The sequence below is a fragment of the Anabrus simplex genome, chromosome 1 (assembly GCF_040414725.1).
Source record: "Anabrus simplex isolate iqAnaSimp1 chromosome 1, ASM4041472v1, whole genome shotgun sequence".
NCBI lineage: Eukaryota > Metazoa > Arthropoda > Insecta > Orthoptera > Tettigoniidae > Anabrus > Anabrus simplex.
Window position 1 is genome coordinate 224462159 of NC_090265.1, and position 24782 is coordinate 224486940.

General features: G+C 37.6%; 1 protein-coding gene across 5 annotated transcripts in view; it reads right to left on the minus strand.

Moving 5' to 3' along the window:
- Positions 1-24782, minus strand: part of LOC136861679 (solute carrier organic anion transporter family member 74D) — a 287694-nt gene that overhangs the window by 79991 nt on the left and 182921 nt on the right. For all 5 annotated transcript variants that reach the window (XR_011019109.1, XM_068230942.1, XM_068230951.1 and 2 more), the window contains 2 exons: positions 11923-12063; positions 10729-10854 (listed from right to left, as the gene is read on the minus strand). Coding sequence is in view for 4 of the 5 variants with exons in the window: in XM_068230942.1 (XP_068087043.1) it covers positions 10729-10854; positions 11923-12063 (267 nt within the window). In the remaining variant the exon portion in view is untranslated. The remainder of the gene's footprint in view (positions 1-10728; positions 10855-11922; positions 12064-24782) is intronic.

A 24782-nucleotide genomic window follows, 5' to 3' on the forward strand; every position in this document is an offset into this window, starting at 1 on the left:
AGTGTTAAAACTGACCCATTTGACCGTTCTCCACTATTCATAAACATTGAGAGACTTCACTTATCATTGCGTGTGCTATACTACCTTTCATAACATTACGTACTGTTTTATTTTAAGTGACTCACAATTTCTACCCCCATCATCTATTTATATTTCATCTTATACCGATCCAGAGTTCACTTATTCTTTTTCATATGCATTGTTTTTCTTGTTTTTTATGTTTTGAACGGCTGACGATGACCTGGACTAGGGTCGAAACCGGTCCCATTTCTAATCACTATTAAATAAGAATGTAATCACTACGTTCCTTTCTTTTATGTATTGAATAGGTTGAACCTCTTTTTCAATTATTTAATTTTTAACGTTAATACTTTCAATACGGAACAATGAAATTTTTATCTTTAAATCAGGTGATCTGTCTGTTTTTCTAACCAGTTCAAGAGAGCTTTGGAAAGAATTTTGTATGCGATTGGCAGTAGAGATATGCCTCTATAGTTGTTTGGATCTGCCTTGTCACCTTTCTTGTGCAATGGGTGTATTAATGCACACTTCCAATCCTGTGGAATCATTTCCGTTTCCCATATTTCTACTAGGATTGCATGAGTTTTGCTTATCATCTCCAAGTTTACACATCTCCACAGTGATGCCGTCCTCTTCAGGAGCTTTATTATTTTTAAGCGATCGTATGATCTCTGCTGTTTCCTGTATTGTCGGTGGCTGTGAATCGGGGTTGAGCATGGGCTTTTCAAAGTTCAGTCTTTCCTTTGGAGGATCACAATTGAGGAGGTCTTGGAAGTAGTCAGCTAGAATGGTGCAGTTCTCTTTGGTGTTCGTTTCTAATGTTCCATTTGCTTGACGGAAACATAAAGATGGTGGTTGATAACTAGATAAATTCTCACAGAAGGTCTTGTAGAAATTCCTGGAGTTGTTTCTAAGGAAATCTTGTTCGATTTCTACGAGTCTATTTTTGTCATAGGCTCGTTTCTCCATGCGGATTATTTTTGAGGAGATTTTCTGAATTTTTAGGAAGGTCTCCCATCTCTTAGTTGTTTGATGTCCATTCCACTGGTTCCATGCTTTCATCCGTTCATCAATGGCTTTATCACAGGTTGTGTTCCACCACCTATGTTTGCATTTTCTTGGAGGCCGTCCTAATTTCATGGCTGATGTCGGAAGTGTTTTACGAAGGCCTGGCCAGTCCTTGGGGTCCTGCTCTTGTATGTCTTGTAGAAAGGTCGTGGCGTTCTGTCGAAGACATTCTGGATCAACTCTTAGAGATCTTTTGTGTTTAGGTCTGCATCTGTTGGGTTGGAATCTCACTTTGATTTGTGTTAGGTAGTGGTCCGAGTCGACAACTCCCTTCCGTACTCTAACATTTTGGATCTCACACATATTCTTTCTGGAGACTGCGACGTGATCAATCTGGAATTCGCCCAATAACGGGTTTGGTGATTTCCACGTTTTCTTATGTGGGGGTCTCGCAAGATGCGTAGACATGAGTTTTAAGACAAAGGTTTTACAGAAGTCTATAAGACGTTCTCTGTTCTTATTCGTTCTCCAATGTGCCGAGTGATGACCAACAATCCATTTGTGTTTCCTCTCTCTGCCAACCTGTGCGTTAAAATCACCTACTAAGATTTTCACGTGATGCTTTGGAATCTTGCTAGTAGTTTCTTCTAAGAGTTCCCAGAAGGCTTCCACTTTCTCTGGGTTTTTCTTATTGTCAGTGTTTGTGGGAGCGTAGGCGTTGACCAAGGAGTAAGCTTTATTGCCAGATTTCACAGTAAGTACTGAGATTCTTTCAGATGGGGATGTAAAGTCAAGTACAGAACTGATGATAGTTTTTCATACCGCAAAAGCTGTTCCAAGTTAAGTTCCCATGGATTCTTATGGCAGGTTTACCCTTAAATATCCTGTGCTCTTGAGAGTCAAAATGGTTTTCATCCTGGTAGCGCGTTTCCTAGAGTGCTATGATTTGAATATCGAACTTATCCAGGGTGTCCGTTAGCTGTTTAAGCTTGCCTGTTTTCAGTAGGGTGTTGACATTAATTGTACCTAAGAAGGTCTTTTTTCTTGGGACGAAGAGATTTTGAGAAGCTCCGACTCTTCTCTGCATGATGCTCCCGATCCCCCAGAATCCGATGATCGGGAGAAACCGGACTAGGTGTGTCCAGAGCCTGGGGTAGTTGCTGTGATAATGTGTTATCCATCATGCCAATGTTGCAAGTTGAAGATACATGCAGGAGGTGATCATACTGGTATGATCACAAGGTTACAACTCGATGGTTAAGATCGAGAGGTGCCTTCCGGCTAAATTATCATTTACGATTAATTAGGAGTTCATGGTTAGAACTTTGGTTGTAAGCCAAAGAGCCAGTTCTTCCGCTCTCTCAGCCGTTGGGAAATATCCTCTTCCGCCATCGAGACCGTTGAGTGCAGTCCTTTTTGCCTCAGTTGATCCGTGGGTGCTTATTTGGCTTGGCCTTATTCACACCTGTCCTGCATATCTACAGGAACATCCCCTATCAGCCCTATGGGACGCGCCGTGTTAGGGTTCAGGCCCCCCAACCCCAGTGTCTTCTGAGGAGTTATGTCTAGCGCTTACTCAATTCGGTGCCAGACCCCCACGAAAGCTTCTTCTTCTTCCACTACATTCTTTTACGCCTTAAAGGGGTCACGGGTTCAATCTGTATCATATGTGGACTTGAGCCAGTTTTATGGTTAGATATCTTTCCTTATGCCAATCCTATGTGAAGGGAATGATGATGATGATGATGATGATGATGATGATGATGATGATGATGATGGAGAAAATCTCAAAAGGGGTTCAACACCTCTTTTTATGCTTGGAAAACATACAACTACTAATGGATTTTTTGTTTTAAGCTACAGAAATTTCCAAGAACATTTTTCCCTAGAGCCTGTTCTATTTTTCAATGAACTACTACCACTAAAATGTTTTTGTTCCTCCCCTGAAGGGGGAGGTGGGCCTCTGATTATTATTATTATTATTATTATTATTATTACTATTATTATTATTATTTTATCAGGCTGGGAGATTTATTACGGTGAAGGAGATGCTCAGAGAAGGTGAGGGAGTTGGTGGCTGTGGCCTATACTAGGAACTGTCCCGGCATTCGCCTTAGTGCAGGACAACGGAAAACCATTCTCAGAACAGCCGACGACTGGGGCCAGCTATAAGGTTCAGCCCTGTCCTGTCTTCCGAATACAGAGACATAGAGCCATGGTAGAACTGTGACCACCCCTCTTCTGCTCAGTTGGCCGGTCGGAGTGCAGAGCTGTCGGACCACGGATCAGCCGTGGCCACTTCTGGGCTGAGACCTGCTCTGCATCCACCAACCTTTTCAATTAAATGGAATTTAATGCTTGCAGTAGTAGTAGTAGTAGTAGTATCGAATTCGATAGCTGCAGTCACTTAAGCGCAGCCAGTATCCAGTATTTGGGAGATAGTGGGTTTGAACCCCATTGTTGGCAGCCCTGAAGATGGTTTTCCATGGTTTCCCATTTTCACACCAGGCAAATGCTGGGGCTGTACCTTAATTAAGACCACGGCCGCTTCCTTCCCATTTCTAGCCCTTTCCTGTCCCATCGTCGCTATAAGACCTATCTGAGTCAGTGCGACGTAAAGTAACTTGCAAAAAAAAAAGTAGTAGTAGTAGTAGTAGTAGTAGTAGTAGTAGTAGTAGTAGTAGATGAAGAAGAAGAAGCAGTAGTACTTTAATCTCAGTTTCCAAAATGCAAATATCTTATGTTAGAGCCAGCTGAATGACTTGTGTGTCAATTTTGAGGTTCTGCTCTTGCTAACAGATCATGCTGCAATAGTTATAAAATCACTGCTAATGGTAGTGAAATCAAAAACTTTACATAGGTAAATTTCAGTGCCAATTGAATTATGCTGAATGAGTACCTGCGTCTGTGGTAGGATGCAGTAGTATACATCCACAGTATCCTTGCTTTGATCTTTCCCATCTTACTTCCTTGGTCAACTCATTTTCTTCCGGCCCCTATGGTATTAAGTTTGAAAGATCTAGGATAAAGGCGGGCACAATTCAGCTCAGGCAGGTAAAGGAGCAGAGAATGTGCTCTGACAGAAGGTACAGCCTAACAGCTACTTGCATGGCTCTTAGTTATAACTAGTGAAGGGACACGTATCTAAACAGATTTAAACTTTTGACAGTTTCATTGTACTGGTACCAAATGTCTCTTTCCATTCAGTGCATTAGATTATGGTGAGGAAATAAAATAAGTTATTTTGCCTTGTGCTAAATAAATATGTCTAATTATTATATTCACTTCATTAGATTATGCATAGGAAACAAAATTAATCACATCTACATGTGATTACTACTCCTTTGACTATTACCTGTACTCATAGAAATACTGTAGGCCAATATTAAAGCTTGTTTAGGAATAGAGAATAAACAATGAATGACAAACAAACTGTACAATTGTATCCCATGAACATAATATACTCAGCCAGGTATTACTGGACTTCTCTGCACGTTAAGATGTGGTGCGACTTTGATGTTCTTGGCTTTGTATTACGCCATTGACAGCTATCGTAAACTAAGGGAGAAAGTATTCTTTTACTCAAGCCACACCAGTGAGAGCTGTGCGGTATCCAATGAAAACTTGAGAATTCTGGATGACAAATGCTTATCAAGTCCACATGGAGAGATGCGCAGTGTTCTGATATCTTGTCTTGTTTCATATTGTGCTAGTACGCTTGCAGCCAAGTTGAAACAAACGAACACTGTACTGTAAAAATAAACTGACAACTCCACTTACTGCTTTTCCCATCCCATTCGCTTCTAGGCATCCTTTTGAGGTTCTGGTTGTTAATGTTTAAAAATATCCAGTAATATATTGCTGTGACATCTTGCACCGTGATTCCACACATTGCAATCTAATCTTTACAGCACAAACTATTGTCAACTGCTCCTGGCTCTTCCCATGCTTATGCCATTAGCTCAAGGAAGGAGCTCTTTCACTGTCCACATATGGTCTAGGAAGTCTTTCATTTTCATGCCCTTCACGGCTTTTCCCCTTCCTTTTGCTGATACCTTCATTCTTCTTCATTTCTGAATAAAGAGGGAATAGTTGCCTAGTTGTACTTCCTTTTAAAATAATAATACCACCACTACCAACCAAATGAGTGCCTAAGAATAATAAATTAATTAATTAATGTTATTTGCTTTACGTCCCACTAACTACTTTTATGGTTTTTGGAGATGCCGAGGTGGCAGAATTTACTCCTGCAGGAGTTCTTTTATGTGCCAGTAAATCTACCGACATGAGGCTGATTTATTTGAGCACCTTCAAATACCACCAGACTGAGCCAGGATCGAACTTGCCAAGTTGGGGTCAGAAGGCCAGCGCCTCAGCCGTCTGAGCCACTCAGCCCAGCAAGTGCCTAAGATTCACCAGGGGTCTTACACAAGTTGATACGGGTAACTTGGCATGTTCTGGATTTTCCTTTTTCACTTTACATGGGTGGAAGCGTTTTATGTCTGTACACGGACCGAAAATATGGGAAATTAAAACTCATCCAGAATTATCTAACACTAGCTATAAACCTGCATATGTACGTAATGTTAATGACTTACCTTGAATACCGGTATGTACGATATTTTCATATTTTTGAAGCACCGAGCTCGATAGCTGCAGTCGCTTAAGTGCGGCCAGTATTCAGTATTCGGGAGATAGTAGGTTCGAACCCCACTGTCGGCAGCCCTGAAAATGGTTTTCCGTGGTTTCACACCAGGCAAATGCTGGGGTTGTACCTTAATTAAGGCCACGGCCGCTTCCTTCCCATTCCTAGCCCTTTCCTGTCCCATTGTCGCCATAAGACGTATCTGTGTCGGTGTGACGTAAAGCAACTAGCAAAAAAAAATGTTGCAGCATGTTAGCGCATAAGAGGGATAAGAGTAATTCAACAAATAAGTTACTAGTGATTACGCGAATCAAAGCCCATATATCAAATAGTGTTGGAGATGACCAATCATTGATTCTACATGTTCTAGTTGGTGGTGTTGCCTGTTGTTTCCATTTGATTTCCTGAGTTACTGTTTTATGGTGAATTACTGGTATGTCAAAAATTTCAGTATCAAAAACTCTGAAAATTACTCAGTAAGCTCAGATGCCATGTCAAAATATGAATATGAAATTGGTCCTTGATTAATATTATATATCAGAATGATACTTGAAGGTCCTGAGTCTAAGTTCCGCACGTCGGTCCATTTGTCAGCTGTTTCATTCTCCAGGGCACTTGAGTCCCTCTTGCACAAAGACGACTCACTACCTGATTTTGCATCTTTGGCCCCTTCAAATGGAAAATCACTTTCATCTACATCCATGGAGTCCAAAATTGAAGCAATATATTTGTCACTGACTCTCTTCTTATTAAACATGTCAAAAAATAACTGTATAAATCACAAAAAGCCTGTCTCACAACTTGCAATGCATGTTTAACTGAACATGATAGCCTCTCACAGTTTGTAAAAAGCTAGCAGGGAGATAATGTAACTGTGTTAGAGGATTCTCCTTTCAGTGAGACCTATAAATTCTGCCTTCTAAGAGTTCAAAATCCACCTGTAGTCTTGGGCATAAGATATGTGTAGTTGATTAATCGAGCACCAAAGCCAGCAACTAAACACATGGAGAAATGGTGAACTACTACATTCAGTGCACAAGATTACAGTATAAATATCAGAACAATCACTAAGCATTCACTGATACCAGATACTCTTTCCTTGTTTGGATATGTTTATGTATAATAATAATATAAAAGAATTTATTGGACTCCAACCTATTCAATACATTACTGGATGTTAACATTTTTAGTTAAACATCGTTAAAATGGAGACATGTTTCGCCCTCCATGTGGGGCATCATCAGTCATATCAAAGCACCTCAAAATTAAACCAGACGTCTGGTTGGAAATTATGAGCAATATTTGTAAGAAAGAATACATTAAAAACACGTGCAAAGTCCTATCCAAAACGAAATAACAACAGACTAGTTACACATAGTAAAATACGCTAGTGGTTTCTTAATATTAAAATGAGGTTATCATATGCACAGTATAAAAATGGAAGTAATCAAAGTCCGTATGATATTGAGTTCGATGGTAGTTCTGCGTAGTATATACAAATGTTGGCAAAATAAAACACAATTTATAATTACTGTACACTTATTTCTAATTGTTAAAAATGATGAGGTAAAACATTCCAATTTGACTATTTGTAATTTGGCTCCAACCAAAATAATTCGCCCTAGGATTCATGAGGTAGTCAAACTCCGTTGGTCACTCTCTATTTGAATGGAGTGCACAGTGCAAATGAACAGCTTTTGTTGATTGTAAAACTGAGGCTGTGCTAAGACAGAGTTAAAACAACACCAGCTTCAAATGAAGATAGTTAAAAACATCATTAGGTTCTTCCTAGTTGACTGAAAATTTGCGTATATTTTGTTGTTGAAGTGTGGGAAAGTCAGTTGTTGGTTGAATGGGCAACGGTCGAAAATGTTGTGCAGTGCAATCAGTGTTTGAGCTGTCCTACTTGTGAGGGAAATCTGAAAATGGAGGATTTGTCTTAATTAGTTAAGTGAAATGACGGAAAAGAAAAGAAACGGGAAATCATTGAGAAATGAAAAAATGTGAAAGTTAAAAATTTACCTTGAAAGCTGTTGAGCTGTTGCCTAATTGTTAGGAGGTTTGTGGAGCACTGGCTGTCGCTAATGTCCTGCTCCTCGTGTTGTACGTGTGACGTCTTAGAGGAGGGGAGTGGATTTGAGAAGGCGGCGCTGTGGGTATGTGATTGGCGCTTGGGGAGGAGTTGTGTGTATTGGAGGGAGAATATGGGCGTGATGAGTTGAGCGGCTTAGTGGGGGTGCTTGGAGAGCTTGTTTTGAGGATGTTGACAAGTCTTTTGTCTTTCAGATTTAAACTATTGTGCGAAAATATTAATTGTTCGTAAAGAGGGCTTTGGTTGTCTATTGGATCATTTAAATTCTTATTCTTATTATATTTTTGGTCCAAAAAAATGTATAAATTTTCGAACTCGGTCATGAGCCTGCCTTTATCTAGTCTTTTTAAAATTTGGAGATCCTGTTCGATTGTGGTAAAGCTATGTCCGGTGTCTTTCATATGGATGCTCATGGCTGAGTGTTTATTGTGCTTTTGGGCATTGAAATGTTCTGCATATCTAATTGCAAAGCTCCTACCAGTTTGACCGATATATGAACTCTTACATTCAGCACATTTCAGTCTATAAATGCCAGAGCCCGAAAATTTATTGTTGTCCGAGTTTATCTTATTGTGGTTGAAAAATAGCTTTTGATTAGAATTATGGGTCTTATAGGCTACCCTAATATTATATTTTTGTAAAGGGGTAGCGATTTGATGTATAATGGGGTTAATGTAGGTGAATGATGCATATTTAGGCTTATTAATTTTTATTGGGGAGAGGTTTGTGGCCAATTTCAATTTCACTTTATTGATTATTTTCTGTATGATTGAGGGATTGTACCCATTGAAAACAGCTATTTCTTTTATGGTACTTATTTCTTTTTTTAAATTGACGGTTGACATGGGAATTTTTAACGCTCTGTACACTAAACTGTAAAATGAGGCTTGTTTGTGCGATTGTGGGTGAAGAGAATTTTGTTTTATGGTTGTGGGAGTGAATGAAGGTTTTCTGTGAATCTGGAAATCGAAATTGTTTAAGGTCCTGGTGATTGTAATGTCTAAAAAATTGATGATATTATTATCCTCATCTTCTTTAGTAAACTTGATGCAATTGTCAAGGCTGTTTAAGTAAGTTAGTATGTCTTCACTATTATTGCAGCTTTTGTCTATTATTGCTAGTGTGTCATCGACATAGCGTAGCCAAAGACACAAACCGTTAATGCTGTTTGTTATTTTACTATTTTCGAGGTTGTCCATATAAATTTCGGCGAGTATTCCCGAAATGGGATCACCCATGGCTAGACCTTCTTGTTTGTATATCTTATTATTGAACGTAAAATAATTGTTATGAAGGACGAAAGTTAGTAATTGTAAGCATTCTTCTATTTCTAACTGACTTAAGGTGCTGTGTTTAGAAAGATTAGTTCGTATGATTTCGATAGTTTTTTTAGCGGGAATGTTCGGGAACATATTGGTAATGTCAAATGAGCACATTATGTGGTTAGGCTGCAAATTAAATTTATTTAAAGTTTCGCATAATTCTATTGAGTTTTTAATAGGGTGTTTATTGTGAAATGTGAAGTGTTTCTTAAGGAATTTTTGGAGGAACTGAGAAGTTTTGTACGTTGGGCTATTTCGGCTATTTATGATGGGTCGAATGGGAACATCATTTTTATGTATTTTTGGCAGTGATCTGACGGTGGGTAATTTGGGATTCATATTGATGAGTTTTTGATGTTCGTGTTCATTAAATAAGAAAGGTGAATTTTTTAGGATTGTTTTTAAATTACGCTGAGTTTTTAAGATAGGATCTTTTGAAATTATTGAGTAAGAATTATCGGAAAAGAAATCCTCCGTTTTTTTGACGTAGTCGTGTTTATTCATTAGGACTACGGCATTGCCTTTGTCGGCTTTCGTTACTATAACATTATTGGTGTCTACCTTTTTTCTTAATTCGTGGGTTTGTTTGAGAACGGTGAAATTATTGATGTCGGAAACTTCTTTTATAAGGGTGGGTAATTTCTTTTTTATCTCATATCTCACGTCATTTTCCCGTTTCTTTTCTTTTCCGTCATTTCACTTAACTAATTAAGACAAATCCTCCATTTTCAGATTTCCCTCACAAGTAGGACAGCTCAAACACCGATTGCACTGCACAACATTTTCGACCGTTGCCCATTCAACCAACAACTGACTTTCCCACACTTCAACAACAAAATATACGCAAATTTTCAGTCAACTAGGAAGAACCTAATGATGTTTTTAACTATCTTCATTTGAAGCTGGTGTTGTTTTAACTCTGTCTTAGCACAGCCTCAGTTTTACAATCAACAAAAGCTGTTCATTTGCACTGTGCACTCCATTCAAATAGAGAGTGACCAACGGAGTTTGACTACCTCATGAATCCTAGGGCGAATTATTTTGGTTGGAGCCAAATTACAAATAGTCAAATTGGAATGTTTTACCTCATCATTTTTAACAATTAGAAATAAGTGTACAGTAATTATAAATTGTGTTTTATTTTGCCAACATTTGTATATACTACGCAGAACTACCATCGAACTCAATATCATACGGACTTTGATTACTTCCATTTTTATACTGTGCATATGATAACCTCATTTTAATATTAAGAAACCACTAGCGTATTTTACTATGTGTAACTAGTCTGTTGTTATTTCGTTTTGGATAGGACTTTGCACGTGTTTTTAATGTATTCTTTCTTACAAATATTGCTCATAATTTCCAACCAGACGTCTGGTTTAATTTTGAGGTGCTTTGATATGACTGATGATGCCCCACATGGAGGGCGAAACATGTCTCCATTTTAACGATGTTTAACTAAAAATGTTAACATCCAGTAATGTATTGAATAGGTTGGAGTCCAATAAATTCTTTTATATTATTATTATTGAGATTCTTTCAATACGGAAAATAAAATGATTTTCATTACTTGCTATGTTTATGTATGTGGAAAATAAAACTAATAGAACAGAATTAAAATAGTTTTGAATACTCACCCTCAAATGAGATATCTGCATGAGTTATTGGCTGTGTTTTCCTCCGTTTGGCACGTGCCAGTTGCCTAGGAAACAGCGCTATAAAAAATGCTAGTAGAAAAGCCATTACACCATTAATAGACCAGCCTGAAAAGAAAAGGAATATGTAAATTCATTCAACATCACAATTTTCTTATCCTGCATTCTGAGAATTTGCTTGACAATAATCAATAGGAACAGAGCTACTGGTTCCTCATACCTTGGCAGTCATTCAAGAGAAATTTGTTATATTGCTTGGTAGGTGGAATGGCCACTGGGCATGACTAATGAAAGAATACTCTTTGGGTATGAGTTTAGCACCCCTTGTCCAACAGGCCTTCACAGTAATCAAAGCCAGTGCACTTCAATGAAGATCAATAGTTATATCCTAAGAAATTATTTATTCGGATGGTTTCCTGTTGTTTCTCCTAATCTGAGATTAGATGCACTTTTTGGATGAGATGCTACACAAGGAGGTTGGTTTGGTTGCCTAATTGTACTTCACCTTAAAACAATAATCACCACCATCACTACACAACCTATTCTACCTGTTGGTCCTGTAGGACCGACCGACAGACAGACACCAAAAAAATGCTAGGGCTGTACCTTAATTAAGGCCACAGTTGCTTTCTTCCCACTCCTATCCTTTTCCTATCCTATAAGACCATTGCCGTAAGACCAAGTTGTTTTGGTGTGATGTAAAGCATATTTTAAAATAACTGAAGTGTTTTAATTGTGGTGCTACAGAGGGATGCTGAAAATGTAATGTGTGGATAAAGTAACAAACAAAGAAATGCTCAGCTGGAGAAAGGTTATGTTTGTGGAAAAAAAAGACAACTGGATAGGGCATATTTTACACTATGAAATTCTCTGACACATAGTATTAGAAGATTATGTGGGGGAGAATAATTGTATAGAATCAAATGAAATGAGACAAATCCTGGCAGATCTCCTTTCAGCTGAAGAGATAAACTACAGAACGGACAACATGCAAAACTACAACAACCCCATCTATGAATTAAACGCTGCAGAAGATGATAAGAGAAATTTAAGCATTGTCCTGTTATCTAAATTCAAACTTCAAAATAGATCACAGAATATGATTTCATAGAGCTCATGGAAATGACTTGGCACATAACATTCCAGTAAATCTCTTTGAGGCAAATAAACACTTACCCATCCACCAGGCTCCCATCCATCGAGGATCCTCAGGTCCAATTGTGGGATGCAGCGATGGATCAATGTACTGACTCAAAGCATATGATGCTATTGAGAAACCCACCGACGGTCCCAGCATACGGATACAGGCACTAATAGCTGTAACATCCCAGAGTACATTTGTTGAGTTGAAGTGATCCAAGTTTATGGAAAATCAGAAAATAAAAAATAGAATGAAGAGAATAATATCTTTTTCAAAGACTCAGTGATGTGGGAGACAGGTGTACTGACCACAGGGAGCTAAATTTGACCTCTTTCATAGTCCTTTCCCTTTCTTAGCAGGTATCCTATATTCTTGAGGGGTTAGGTTGTAAATGTTTATAATAGCTACAAGAAATCAAATTAGGAATAGGACCAGATGGTTTTAACACAAATAAGTCATGAAGATACTGGAAATGAACTTACTGCAATGTTTAGACCATGCAAGAAGGATGGTTAATGATAAGAAACCAAAATGCTTCATCGAAAGACACTTTCTGCCGTCCTAAGCAAAAAAGCCGTATCTCCGTCAGTTTTCGTTTTTGAGAAATTGCAAAAATGAGTTTGTGTCCATGCAGCAATGTTTTAGTTAATATTTACCCATAATATATAAATATTTGATATATCCATGGGTATAATTTTGTTATTTTGTGTTAATTAATGACATTAATGACATTAATGGCATTAAATCGGCAAAAGTGGAGTTATGGCTGTTTGGCTTCATACACCCATTGTTCTTAACATATTTATAAGGGGATCTGCATAGTAAGTGCACACAAAAACATCTTTGGATTCTTGATGTACAAACGAAGGTGTTATGACGAGTTGCATTACCCAAACGTCTGGATATTCATGACGTTAACATTTGAACTCTTCACAGTGTCTGTCAAGTTCATCATTAATTGTAACTTTCACACAAATCTGACACTTCTGATGTTGGAATATTAAGCCAAAACTGTCTTCTATTTTTGCTCATGAGCGGTATGAGTTTTTCTATAATGTCCAGCTTTCTAGCTGCTGGAATTCCATGACAAGTACTTCGTTGCTGGAATGCCGTAATTCCCTTACGCATTGCCTTACTGTCCAGGAAATCCAGTTTCCTTACAGGTTCATTTTCATTGTAGTTCATTCTGTAGTACAGCGACAACCTACCCCTTTCAGCACGTACTGACGAAATATCTCGGAGGGCTGGACGACGTCCCTCTTGCTTGTTGAGTTTGTATGTTGAACATTCGTGTGTCCAATCATAGAAGTCCACGATAGCCATCACTTTAGCTGTCACTTTCCCACTGTTTGATGCCTTCACAGAGTCTTCAAAGTCTTTAAAATCGTAAACCTTGCCCTTACGCTTCAAGGAGAGCTCTACCTGGTGATGGAAAGAGTCAGCTGACATGAACGTGTGTCCTGGCTCAAAGTAGTACAGATCAATTTGCTTAGCTTTGATTTCTAATGAATTAACCATTAAAATATATATATATATATATATATATATATATATATATAAGTATACACCAGTTTTTGTTTTGAGAGGAACAGTCATCTGCCCACAAGGTAACATGTTCAGCATCTCTATGATGCAAAAAGAAAGAATGGTAGGCACTGACTATGTCCTCTTGTTTACGCCCTGATATACCCTCGTGCCACAATACCGCGAAAGGCTTCCGGCTTTCAATTGTAGGTCCTAGAGGAGCAAATGATTCATTAAATGCTATAAGATGTTTTGTGAATACTGAAACCTTAAATTCATCCATTCCTGGAAGTATAATCACTTTCTGCAAGTTTGCAGAAAAATAAAAGTGGTCATTTGTGAATTCCTTATCAGAATGCTCTTTATATTTTCTTCTAGCTTCACTTGCTGTACTAATGTGCAATTCTCACTTGCTGCAAATGCCACATCCAATTTTCAGCTCATTAACTGTGTGTTTTGGATTGTACCGACTGAAAATTTCCCATTTTTCACACTCTTCATTTCCAAGTTTTCTAAAGGAAATATTCATTTCCCTTAACACTGATCGATAGAGGTCGTAAGAACATGTACCTCTTAAGTTCTGCACAAAATGTTTGTGCATGGGTGCTGCTGTGATATCGCTAGGAAGGTATCATTTGTTTGTAGCATGTTCCCTGCGTTAATGTGAAACAGCATGATTGAATGATTTGACTTGTGCCCTCATGAGATCACGGTCAACTTTGTTCCAAGCACTTTTGATTCTTTTAGTTTTTGCTTTAGTTGCAGGGGAGACTAAAGAAATATCTTGAGCTTCCCTACAAACGGTCATTACGAAAGTATAATTATTTTTAGAAAAACCTAGGGTAGTTAAGAAAAAAAAACTTTGCATATTTCTGTGAGAATCTTCTCCACTTTGCTCCATTTAACAGGTTGATGAACAGTGTGACTTAAAATGAAAACTTCTTTCTTGGTTTTGCTAAGATTCCCAAACTTTTCATTTTTTTTATCCCTTTGAATATGACTGAATATCTCACTACACTTTTTTCGACAACTAGTTCCACATGCTTTTCTCGAATACTCCGCTGCTGTTAAACCTTTCTCTCAGAAACACTTATGTCAAATATCTTCCGCTGCTGCAGTTTGCCTGATTTTGTCAGCCCTAAATCTGTCCATACATGGGTTGAAGCAGGCTCTTTGCTGATATGTGACGTCGGTATATTTTCTGCTGTTTGTGTATCCCTTGATATCTGTGGATGATCCACGTCGCATATCAAGGAAGTGAGTATATTCTCCGATGACTGTGAAACCCCTGATGGATCAGGGTTATGTAATGTTCCTGAAGATTCCGTTCTATGCTCTGGATAAAAACTTGGAGAATCTCTGACTTTGTTCGTTTCACAAAGCTGAACAGCGTGATCACTCTGGTTTCCACCAAAGGTAGTTTCCTCCAATAACACAACAAGGAATAGAGCAACAAATTCAGTAATATGCATACTTAATTTGGATATTGTTAACAACTTCATGTACCTGAGATCTAACATAAGCAGTCCAGCTCCATGGCTAAATGATTAGCAAGCTGGCCTTTGGTCACAAGGGTCCCGGGTTCGATTCCTGGCCGGGTCGGGAATTTTAACCATCATTGGTTACTTTCCCTGGCACGGGGGGCTGGGTGTAGGTGTTGTCTTCATCATAATTTCATCCTCACCACGACGCGCATGTTGCCTACGGGTGTCTAATCAAAAGACCTCCACCTGGCGAGCCGAACCCGTCCTGGGATCTCCCGGCACTAAAAGCCATACGCCATTTCATTTTAACATAAGCAGTGATGGCTAGTGCAAGGCTGAAGTTTGGGACAAACTGGGATGGCAAAGCATACAATGTTTCAGTTGCACAGAATCTGGGCAAACAGGAGCATCTTAAGGAGAACCAAGCCAAGCTCGTGATTACCTTTGCATTGTCCATTCCAGTATTGCCACTTGGACACTTAGAAAGGCTGATCATAGGTGTATGATGATTTTGAAAGATGATGTAGGCTACAAACTCCATGGATAACATTTTGGACCAAGAAATCCATCTTATGCAAGCTCTACTTTCAGACAAGACTCTCCATCATTTATATGTACAAAATGCATGAATACTTCGGTGAAAGACCTTAGAACTATTATTATCACTGGCCTGGGAGATGGAAAATAGCATGGTTTTTTGTGATGGTCCAACCAAAGCCACCCAACTATCAACATTAAAATCCACAATATTCCCCATGTCATTGTAGATGGAAGCAAATGGCATAATATCATGCAGGAGGAGGTGATCCCAAAGTGGAAACATGATCCTTGGTAACAAGGAAAACAACAGCAGGAAGATGCGGTCAGCAACAAGAAATGTAGAATGTATACCAGAATGTTTATTGTCAATAAAATACTTCACTTGTACTCATATTGAACTGTTTGAATTTGTTATCTCTATGGACTGTTTATTCAGAGCTCTTAGGAGTAGGAAACTATCATGGAGTAATAATGTTGTTGTTTTTATAAAACTTTTATAAAACAGTTCACATGAGAGGAAATACAGTATGTTTTAATGTAAATATGGAGTCCGACAAAGCTTTTGTAACAGATATGATGTCGATGATGCCGTCATGTAATGAAGAATACTTGTAAAAATTGGAGTAATATATAAGCAGATTCACTAAAAAAACTAGGACTTTTTTTTTAATAATCCCCCGGACCCCAGACAATTGTCTAAAAAGGAGGACATGTCCGGATAAAAGCGGATGTCTGGTTACACTTTACTTCATGCGTGTTCAGTCCTCAGCCCGAAGGTTGGTTGGATTTTCAACAGCTCCACCATTAGCTGTCATAGATGACCTAAGCATCACTGAAGAGGCATACTTCATACAAAAATTGAAACATTGCTTACACATATAACAATGTGTAATATGACCGGAAGACCTACTTGGTCAAAAGCAACACACAAACAACCTTATCAACAGCCGCATAACGCATGTGTGTACTCTGCCATTGTCGAAGAGCAGTGGACAGATTGGAACATTTTCCAGGGAACCCAAGCCAAGCTCATGAACACAATGGTATTGTCCATTGTAATTCCGAGACTTGAAACACTTAGAAAAGCTGGGCCACATTTATATCCATGTTTAACTTCAGAATGAGAAAAATAAGCCTATTTACATATTACAGTACATTTCACTTATCTATTCATGCATTTTAAATACTGTTAGAGCAAATAATAATTCAATGTATATTGGAATAAAATAGTAACATTAGTAATAATTATAAACACATTGTTAAAACCAGTAGCAACATACCCTAAATTGGGATACGTGAAATTTCCTCAGAAAGGAAGGGAGTAAAGTCAGATAATAAAATACTATAAATAAAAAATTTCAGTTATATGTTTGGGACATTTTGTTGTTATAATGTATGCATCACATGTTTGCATGATAACTGCTTTAAATGTTTTTAATATTGTCATTTTTAGGAATAGGTAAATTTTTAGCAATTTTTAGGATATCGTAGAGCATTTTTAGTAGTTTTCTGGAAGGCATTGGCATTTTTATTATACATTGGCATTTGAATCATTATTCAAAATTTTTATTTTTATGATTGTCTTAATACAAGTCATAAAATTTCCAGGAAGCAAGTAGACATAATAGCAATAGCTTCCAGGAAATTTCCTATCTCTGCTTGTCCTCATATAAGTACAGCCCTGCACGGATGCGGATATCTGCGAAGTTAGTGTCTTGGCGGATACAAACGGTATGGCAGTGCGGATAATTTTGCTGACAATTTCTAAATAATGATGTTTATTGATTTTCACTCAGGCAAATTCTTGTTTTTGCTTGTGGTTAGGTGACCCATGACATAGGTATGGGAGAATAGAGATATATACAGAGCATTGAGACCATAAAGCAAAAAATCTGACCTAAGCCTAGCTGGCTCCTGTACTCAGTTAATGGAAGGAAGCAACAAAGGTCAATACGTCGGTAGTTGTAGCAAGAGAAAGTCCCTCGTGAACCTGTAACTATAGGGGTTCTGGTGCCAGGTGTCAGGACTATTGTACTGTGTTAACAGATCTATCCATTTGAATATCTTGGGTGTAATATACTGTAGTTAAATATTTACAATATCCATGGATAACAATTCGCAGATGCGGGTGTGGATGAAGGAAGTGTGAATGCGGAGCAGATGCGAATATTATTTTGTATATCCATGCAGGGATCACTTTTACAGAAAGTAGACCTATAGCAGTAGCTCCTAACCCTAATATTCAAGGAATTTGCATAATAAACTTGCCTGCCAGATAAATTCCTATCTTTGGATAGACCAGTTTTGTTTTGCAGTTCAGTGATGCATACAGCTGACTATGAAACATAAGAATAGTGATAGACCCAAAGTGAAAGAAAATGTAGTGAATTAAAAAGATTTGTTTCACAATATGGTGGAAATATTTTTCCAGTGATGGGGAAATATTATACTGCAAGATGTGTGATAGAGAGTAAGAAGGAAATCATCCACCATTCAATATAATACTAAAATGAAATTACTATAAATTATAACATTTCATGTTTATAAACATGAAATGTGGAATAGTGACAACACGGATCAAATATTAAGTTTCTTACATATGATAGATGTGCGAGTAGGTGCATTGTTTCATATTTGCTTTTCTGCTGCATACAATTCGAGTTTGATAGATTAAACTATAAATTTTATTTATCTGATATTTTTGAGGAAATTTTAGTGAAGTGGCTGCACATGTTAACGAACTATGGCTATGGAGCGATTTTGAACCTCACCGTCAGCTGTTCTGAGAGTGTTTTCCCGTGGTTTCCCAATTTTACTTCCAGGCAAATGCTGGGACAGTTCCTATTCATAGACCACAGCTGATTCCTTCCACCTCCAAACCAAATTCCATTCACCATCATTCATTTCATCTTCATTAGCTCCTCAAATAAAGGTGGCATCAGGAAGGGCATCCAGCCGTAAAAGCATGGCATATAAATTCAACTCACCTCATCCCCAACCGTGTATCAAGAAATAAGACTAAGGAGTAAACATACATTTGAGCTGTTTACACATTTTAGATCCATGTAAGGCAAATGACAGCAAGAAATTGATTCGTATGTTTGTTCTATCATGCAAAAAACTTGGTATATAGACTAAGGCAAGCCCAAATTGAAGTTTAGTGTGAATTTTGTTTTGACATTTGAATTCAAGTACCACACTCTAAAAATATAAAAGAAATATGAGATTTAAAGTATCACCCATTATATGAAGTTTTTTAAATTTAATCTAAAAGTTCTGTTCTGTTCATAATTTGGATATGATGAATTTATAAAATTTCCCAAAAGCAAGCAGAGCACCGACAGAACCCAGCCAGACAGAGGAGAGCCCTTCTCTTGCTTGGAAACAAAAAATTAAAGACATGTATGTATATTTAATATATAGAAAGGATATTTACCGACAAAAAATTGTACGACTATATTTTTAGTAATTATACATTTTACTTAATTGTAAATAAACACATGGGAATACAATTTTGCCTTTGCATATTTAAAATTTCATACTATTAAATGTTATTGCAATCCAGCAGAAAGGCATGACAAAATCTTGTTTATATTATAACATCAAATGTAACACTAGATAAAATTAGTGTTGGTTTTACCAGGCGAGTTGGCCATGTGGTTAGGGTCGCACAGCTGTGAGCTTGCATCCGGGAGATAGTGGGTTCGAACCCCACGGTCGGCAGCCCTGAAGATGGTTTTCCGTGGTTTCCTATTTTTACACCAAGCAAATGCTGGGGCTGTACCTTAATTAAGGTCATAGCCGCTTCCTTCCCACTCCTAGGCCTTTCCTATCCCATCGCCGCCATACTGTAAGACCTATCTGTGTCAGTGCGACATAAAGCAAATAGGAAAGAATTAAATTTTTAAAAAAATAGTGTTCTGACTCCCCCTGCCCCAAAAAAGCATCCTGTGTGGAGGCAGGAGGGATAGGATACCATTTTGGTGAGAATTGTTATGTCCTATACATCCTTAAAAAAATACGTTAAGAATTGTTGTGTTTCTGTTCTACTTCATTATAAGATTTTGTGGGAAAAAGACTGAAAGGTTTTGGAAAACAGAAGTGGAAATCCATGCTGCATTAGAAGAAATAGAGCATGTCAAATCGATCGTGGAGCTAGCACCTTTACTAGGATTTTTTCTCTGCCGAGATACTGGGAAAAAAGGAAATGGTTTAAAATGGCAATAAGTAGTTCCTAATCTTCATAAAAGGAAAGAAAAATTCCACCTAATCAATACATTTATTTTCTTGCAAAGTATTACAATCTAGGACCGGTTTCGACCCTTCATAGGTCATCTTCAGCTATATCAGAATCACATTTGCATTTCTATCTTATACCTCTGAAAGACCTTCATGATATATTGTTTCATAATTTTCAGTGAAAACTTATCTTAAAAACTTACAAATTTCTAAGCGTTGTGTTAAAATTAAAAATTAAAATTACAAAACTTTGTCTATTATATACATGCCCTTGGGCTGACAGAATGCATCCTTGGGTTGATTAAGCATTTATCTTAGGTATTGTTGCTTATTTTGTTGAATCGAATCCCTTTTATACTTATGTACAATCGTGAATAGACTATCAGTAAAATTTGATAAATAAAACTTGCGTGATAATTTTAATAAAATATCATGTTACATCTTTATACCTTATTGCTGGAGTGATATTATTTTAGGCAAAATATAAATGCGGGTTGATCTCTATAAAATATTTTACATAAACACACTAATATATTTTTAAAGTCTAATCATTGTACTTTAAAGTCTAAAATACTTATTGCTTTGGATCTTGCGTTGTTATGTGGTAAAATATTATAACAATTTGTCTTATATAACATCAGATATTGATAATATTTAAATATGCCGTGTATGGTTGGCTTTTAAATCTAATGATTAAATGTCATTTCCTTCTTGCATAAAATTACAAGTTTCATATTATGTTGATTATGTATTATATAAAACATAAATATCTTTCTTTCCTTTTATGAAGATTGGTAAATGTCAATACGGAAAATGAAATTCATAAATCAAGATGTAGTTCCTAATCATCGGAGGGAAATTTTGTATCATAACAAATTTTCAGCTAAGAACAGAAAATTTTGTTGCAATATTATTTAACAATATCTTCAGAGATGTTCTATAATCTAACAAAGAACAAGCCCAAAAAGTTGCCTATCAATATGTGGTAGATATGCCGCTTTTCACAAGAGTTTAATCCTGATATAAACAAACAGGCGAAGCACATTGCCTTTGTACGTGGACATAGACGTAGTTGATTGGAGAAGCAACCGTCACACTCACTCAACTGTATGCGAGCTTGAAGAAAAGTAGTACGCTGCATTAATTTTATTTTATTTTAGTTTATTACATTTAGAGAGTTTGGAAGAGTATGTAATCAAATTAAAATATGGTTGTCATATATACCGGTATACATATGCTTCTTTTAATGTAAAATAGTGGTTAAATAATGAGAAATGAAGGCACAAGGTGTGGTGTAATACAGGAAGTCTTCTCATAGTGGTGGAAAGTCCCAAGCTGTACAGCGTGGAGATAAGGTGTTGTATCTTGCAGCAGCAGTCAGTATCAGTATTCATAGTGAGAGAAATGGAGCCAGAGGTAGGACCATCACGTGTAGTGAAGCACAAAAGAGGAAAACCGCTCAGAAGTGACCACAGGCAGTGCATTGTGAATGTGTTCAATATACTAAGTGAACAGAATCCAGGTTTAGTTGTTTATTCAGAAGTTCAGATCTTTGCACTGTTGTCGAATGCGATGCGCAGCCCTGTACATCTGAACACGAGATGTTGACGGGGTGGAGGTCGGTTCTACACGCTCAGCAAATCACAACTCTTTCTTTGGCGGAGGCGTGGACATACCATGTTTACATCAGGATTAAACTCTCGTGAAATGACATATAGCTGTAAAGAGTGAGAGTATTCCTGGGACATGACACAAAGAAGAAGTGTCAGGTAGAGAATGGTTCAGCAGTTTAATAGCAAGGCACAAGAAATCTCACATTAAGAAAACCAGAAAGCACAAGTTTGGGCAGAATGGCATGCTTCAAGCAGGCAAATCTGGACAGCTTTAATAATACCCTTAGGAAAGTCTATGAGGCATTTGGAATATAGATGAAACTGGGGTTACCACAGTGCATATCCTAATTTCTCCAAAAGGTAACAAACAGGTGGAACAGAGAGCCTCAGCTGACTGAGGAAAGCTTGTTACAGTATTCCTCTTCATAAATGCATAGACAGACAGACAGACAGACAGACAGACAGACAGACAGACAGACAGACAGACAGACAGACAGACAGACAGACAGACAGACAGACAGACAGACAGACAGACAGACAGACAGACAGACAGACAGACAGACAGACAGACAGACAGACAGACAGACAGACAGACAGACAGACAGACAGATAATGCCTTTATTGGTGGTGAAGTTAGGGCTCAAGACCCTCTCTTACACTTAACTACTAGAAGAGTATAGATTTACATATCTTATAATTTTGAATACAAATAGAACAAATAAAATAGCAATAGCAATAATAATAACAACAAAAGAATCCTTAATTTTAAAATACACAAAATAAAGTACACTTACGTGATGTAACTACAGTAATCCATTCATTCACCTCATCCATTCCTTCATTCACTCAACAATTATCCAGCAAGTCAGCCGGATCTACTCAGCAAACGCTCGCGGCAAGCCACTTTAAACTTGCAATGAGAAGGATTGTCTCTAATGTTCGCAGGTAGCGAATTCCATGACCTAGACACAGAGATTATGAAGGAGTGGTTGTACACAGCAGTGTGGTTTACAGGTATAGCAAGAGAGGAGCCAGATCTTGTATTGTGTTCATGATAGGACGAGAGGTAAGAAAAAGATGAAGACAAATAGTCAGAATTATTAGTGGAAAGTACTTTGTGCAGAAGTGATAACATGTGAAGTTCACAGCGCTGCTGCACTCGAAGCTATGACAGCTCCTTAAAATAAGGTGATACATGAGCATCATATCACAGATTAAAGATATATCTTATGCAGCTGTTCAGGCTCCGGTCCAGTTTCTTGTTAGTAGTATCAGAGAGCGAATTATTTGTACTTTAAGTCGAACAGAGAATACATTAGAGAACCATTTCAGGGGATATAAGCATTTATGTACTTTATTACATGTGTTTATCACCTGTTGAGTCCAATGTAGGGTCTCAGTCATAATAATTCCTAAGTTAGTCACTGAAGTAGAGTAGAGTATGATTTTATTGTTTAAAATAATTTGGGAGATGTCCTGCTGCTTGAGGGAATATAGGTTTCTACTGGTACAAATAATTATAACTTGATTCTTATTTGGGTTTATTAATAAACTCTTTTTATTTGCATAGTGACTAAGATATTGAAGGTCAGAATTTCTTTTAGTACTTGCAGTATCAATATCACTCAGTTTTGAATGATAGTAAATCTGTACATCATCCACGTACACTTGCGATTTGCAGAATTTAAGAGCTTTTGATATTTCGTTAATTTGGATAATAAATAACAGTGGTCCAAAAACTGACTCCTGAGGGACACTGAGGGTCTTGCTTTGCCATCCTGAACTCAAATTTTGAACTGTCACACATTGCTGGCGATTTTCAAGGTCACATGAAAAGAAACAAAGTGACACACTATTAAAATTTAGCTCTCAAAGTTTCTGCAATAGTAAGTGAAGGTTGACAGTGTCGAAGGTACTACTGAGATCTAATAATGTCAGTACAGTTACGTTCTGTTGGTCCATTGAATGTCTGATATCATCTGTCACACATAGTAAAGCTGTCGCAGTGCTATGCCCTTTCCTGAAGCTGGAATGAAAGGGATTAAGGAGGAAATGCTAGCTAAGGTGCTTCCTGCACTTGTTTTCCCATTAAAAACATTCAAACATGAAAAATTCACTGGATATCCACCAAATAGCCAAGGGCTAGGACATCCATCAGGATGAATGACAAACAAAATCTTCTTGAATGTTCTGAAACATTTCTTTAGGCTAGGGTGATCAGATGTCCTGCTTTTCGCAGGATACTCCTTTTTTTTAACACCCTATCCTGCAGTCCGCGAAGAGGCTCGAAAATTGTATACTGCTGAACTCCAAAGGGCTTAGAAAATCACACGGAACAGATACAACAAAAGATGTATATCAAAAAATGCAAAATTACGACACTACAATACAGTCATCAAACCAGAGGCACTTTATGCATCTGAAACACTGATCATTGGTGGCAGGTCACAAATGAAAAGCATTGAGAAACAAGAGAGGAAAATTCTCAGAAAAATCCTAGGACCAAAGTTTGAAAATGGAATTTGGATGAAAAAGAAACCACACGAAATTTTTCAATTCACAGAAAAAAGTCACAGATACCATCAGAAAGAGATGACTAAAATTCTACGGACACCTACACAGAATGGATAACAACAGGCTGACAAAAAGAAAATTCTAAATCTAGCTCTAACCCTGAAAATCCGCAACAATTGGTTAGCAGAAATTCATGAAGATCTATACGAAATGGGTATTGAGGACGAAATCATTCAAGATAGAATGAAATTTAGAAGCTTAGTAAACAAACATAAATTTGCAGAGAAACCGACAAGAAAAAATACAGGCTGGACAGAAACACGCAGAAAGGAACACTGAAAAAATGAAGAGAGATTGGGAAGAAAAGAAGAAGAAACATTGTGCAAAATAAGTTCAAACATGCTCCACAGTTGGGCATAACGAATAAATAAAAAATAAAAAAAATAAAAAAAAAATAAAAAAAATAATAATAATAATGTTATTTGCTTTACGTCCCACTAACTACTTTTACGGTCTTCGGAGAAGCCGAGGTGCCGGAATTTAGTCCCGCAGGAGTTCTTTTACGTGCCAGTAAATCTACCGACACGAGGCTGTCGAATTTGAGCACCTTCAAATACCACCGGACTGAGCCAGGATCGAACCTGCCAAGTTGGGCTTAGAAGGCCAGCGCCTTAACCGTCTGAGCCACTCAGCCTGTTACCAACTCATTTGAGGTGGATGGAAATATTCACTAATTTTGAAGATAGGAATATTGGCTTCAGGAATATAGGTGATATTGTAGAATTTGTGTTAAGATTGCCTGCTACAAATGCTCCTACAGAACGGGTATTTTCATTAATGAACAATCTTTGGACAAATGAAAAATCCAGGCTAAAGCCTGAAAATTTAGAACACGTGGTAATCACTAGGTGCAACTTGGATTATAACTGCGTAGAGTGTTATGACATACTGTGTGGAAACTTAAAGTTGTCGAAGACGATT